At 29.1% G+C, this 3,772-nt stretch overlaps 1 protein-coding gene across 1 annotated transcript in view; it reads left to right on the plus strand.

Moving 5' to 3' along the window:
• The first annotated feature begins 506 nt into the window (after positions 1–506).
• The window catches only part of LOC107454019 (uncharacterized), a 20,736-nt gene continuing 17,470 nt past the window's right edge, over positions 507–3,772 (plus strand). Inside the window, exon 1 of the mRNA XM_016071067.3 lies at positions 507–757. Within this exon, the coding sequence (XP_015926553.1) occupies positions 676–757 (82 nt within the window). The 5' untranslated portion in view covers positions 507–675. The remainder of the gene's footprint in view (positions 758–3,772) is intronic.

Here is a 3,772-nt window from a genome sequence, read left to right on the forward strand (position 1 = left end):
TATGAAATGCAAACAAAAAGGAAAAAGAACTTTACTGCTTTCTCTAAAAGTTTAGCAGCTGCGAAAATCAATTCAAGGTCATTTCCCCCATAAAATGCGTTAACAAGTCTGAAATGTTCTGAAATATTTTGGGATTAGGGAAAGTGGATCTCAAAAAAAAAAAATTCCGTTAAATGGAAAATTCCCTTCGCTATTTGGAAGATTTCCAAAATGTTCTTGGTTCCTCGAAAAAAAAATCAGTTCGTTAAATAGAAGTCTGACAGTAATATTCTATTAATCTCTCTGTATTTATTATCAAACAAACAAAACAAAAACCATTCTCACAATACACTTGTTTAGTTTTTTTAATTCAAAGATTATAGGTTGAGATGTTCAGTCTTTGTAAAGTTGATTGTTTTACAATGTCGTCTTCTATTTCTACTAATTCTGTCGTGCGTAGGTATGTATTTCTGAGTAACTGAACAATGTCTGTCAGAGAGGAAACCGGAAGATATGCTTCCTTATTCATCAGTATAAGATATACCTGTAATGGAGTCTAAGTTTTTTTGGGGGGATGAAAACAATATTCGTAATTTAGGAAATTTAAGATAAAAATTTAAACTAGTTTCATGGTTTTTTAGGGTTAGTAGCCAGCTTGTTTTCTTCTACTTTAATAATGAAAACATTAGTTTAATAATGAAAATAAAAAGAGTGACGTATTTGCGTTTTACCTTGATTATTTGTTTTGTAGGAATTGCTGCATGCGGGACAATAGAAGGTAAGGGCAGTTTTACAATTTATTTGTTATATGCTAAAAGTAATATTTTAACGTCTCACTATTTATTTTGTGATTAATAATGAGATAAGCATTTTTATTTTAGATATTAATTTGCATGTAATTAAAAGCGCTTTCACTCTTTAATACATTTAAATTATTTATTACATCCAAAATTTATACTTTAATGTTTCATTGTTAGTTGCGTTTTTTATCATGAAAAAAGTATGTTTATCTTAGAAATTTAGTATCTTAGAAAATTAGTAATCCTAGAAAATTAGTAACACTGTTCTATTTTGTTTCGATTACCTCTGACCTCGGTGTAAGACCAGGTAATCCCTTGAAGTTTGTTTATGCTTGGCTAACGCAAGCTGCAGAGCAGCGGAGGAGGAAGGCAACTATATACATCTATAACTATACATATTATATAACTATATATATATTATATATCTATATATACTATATAACTTTACGCATCTAAGGCAGAACAAAGGTTTTCCGAGCCCGGAATAAGTTTATTGTGGGCCCCTCTTTTTCAAAGCACAAAAACCTTATTTTCATACTATTTCCATATTTTAAGACCCTTTATACAATAAAGTTGTTTTAATATAGATATAAGGAAATTCTATACAGTTTTCCTTAAAAAATAATTAATAAGCACTATATTTTTGTAAGGAAATATGGTCGATACTTCATCCCTGATAAAAATTAGAACTGTTCTTGTTTTAAAACTATTCACTTCGACTCTTCTTTTTTTTTTCTCATGGAATGCCTGAATATTTTAGTATCACATAATGGAAGAATAAAGTAAAAATCTGTTTGCCTACGAATAAATAAATAAACAACTTAAAAAGTAGAAGCTAAGTTTAAAAGGTGACCAAAGAAGTTTTGCTTTGAAAATAATTTCAGAAGAGGGGAGTGTCTTAAACAAACGGTTTATTCGTACGAAAAATAAGGCATATATTTGCATTGAAGCATTAAATAATAAAAAGTTAAATTATATTTCCTTTCAAACTTCGCAACTTTTAAAATTGATAGTTTTCTTAAGGAGAAAAAGCAAAAAGAACTTCAAAATTTTTATTTTTAAATCATTTTGATTTGTGAAATTTGAATGGTAATTCAACAAAACAAAAATGAATATCAATTAAAATTATGAAAAATCAAACAATTTTTAAATTTTTATTAAAAAACATATTTTATGAGGAATTAATGCATCTAACATTATCTATCTCGGAAGGCAAAACATTGTCTTTCAAATTCTTTTGAGGTGAGTCAATGAGAGATAACTGATAATTAAAATAGATATATAATGATTAAAAGAATAGGTACCAAATAGAATAAATTAAATTAGCTATTATTTGAGGTAAGGAATTATTATTGAATTGAATGTTCATAATTTCAAAAATATATTTTCATATATTATACAAAAATATTTAAAATTTCGAAAGAGCAATGGAATAATCTTAGTTTCTTTATTTAAATATATGTTTGTAAATTAAGAAGTGAATGGAAAGTTTTAAAGAACATGTTTGAAAAAAATTGTGTTCTTGTTTAAAGGAGTTACTTTTTTATTTTTTAATTATACGCTAGCAAGTCTTATAATTTCATTAGTAAAAAGCGTTAAGTACAATCTCCTACAATCAGTTAACAAAAAGCGTCTTTTAAGGCATCAAATTAAAGCGCCAAGATTGCCAAAACTAGGGCCGGAATAATGAAACTGTGTTAAGAAATTAAAGTAATGTCAAGCAGAATCTTTATTTCTTGTTGTTGGGGTTCAAAATTTGCAGTTAATTTACTCAAAATCTCTAAAATATCACTTAAAAACTTCATCCCCTAATCGAATCAATTCAATTAATGTACAAGGTACTGAATTGGAGATCGATCGTTCTCTGGTTCAGGTCAAAATTACGATCTGTGTATGAATGAATTAATGGATGTATAAATGTGTTCGCCTTATTAGCGGGATGTCACGTGTGTGTGGCTGAATTCGAATTCTCTGACATAGATGGCGCCACTGAAAAACAAGAAACTTTCCCTCTGCCTTAAATTCGCTTGATTCGACCAAGCAGGCTTGCTGGTTTGGCTAGTGGGATTAGAAACAACAACATTAGTAAATAAAGGTGCTTATGCAACTCAATCACTCAATAAAAATTTGCAGTATATGGTGATAGTAGTAATCACAAGCTTTACGTTATTTATCACCCACCTGTGTGTTTCCTTTTTTTCTCCAGCTCTAAATATTTTTTCCTTGAGTTCTTAATACTTTTCTTCTGTTCTGAACACTTTTTTTCCAGTTCTGAATACATTTTCCTAATCCTGAATATTTTAAGGAATTCTGAAGCCTTCCCTCCAGTTCTAAAGATATTAAAGCGCTTGACAAACCTTTATTCCGTTATTGAAGAGCCTACAATCCCAACAGTTTTTTACACTGAGGAATGGAAACAAAGGCCCAAGCGGAAGCCAAAGAAAGCGAAAACGCCAGCTGGGAATATAAAATGCGCGTAAAACAATTAATATAATGTTTTTCGGGTGCTTAAAATTCGGAAAAATTTATTAGATTTATATGTTTAGATAAAAATATTTAAAATTTGAAAATATGCACACAAAGAAATGAAATGAATTCAATTTCCTTAGTATTTTTTCTCAAAATGGATTTAATGGCAAATGAATTTATTACTTTATTCATCTCATTCTTCGTATATGAATTTTCTTTCTCAAATAATACTTGATTGCTATTTGAAATTTTCATTTAAACATCAATTTTCTTCCTTTCATTGTTCAATACTTTGCTCAATACCAGCCGAAACGAGCTTTTGTTGGATAAATTTTATCTGCTGAGTACACTGAGCGAAATTGCCTAAAATGCTTTTGTCTAGACTACATATACATTTTGGGTATTTCTTTACGCTATAAAACTGAGGCGCAGAGGCACCGTGATAGGAGGTAGCTCACGGAAAGTAGCTGGAAACTTCTAAAGATTTTCATATATATATCTATATTTATCTCCATATATATATA

This window comes from Parasteatoda tepidariorum, chromosome 4 (genome assembly GCF_043381705.1).
Source record: "Parasteatoda tepidariorum isolate YZ-2023 chromosome 4, CAS_Ptep_4.0, whole genome shotgun sequence".
NCBI classification, from domain to species: domain Eukaryota; kingdom Metazoa; phylum Arthropoda; class Arachnida; order Araneae; family Theridiidae; genus Parasteatoda; species Parasteatoda tepidariorum.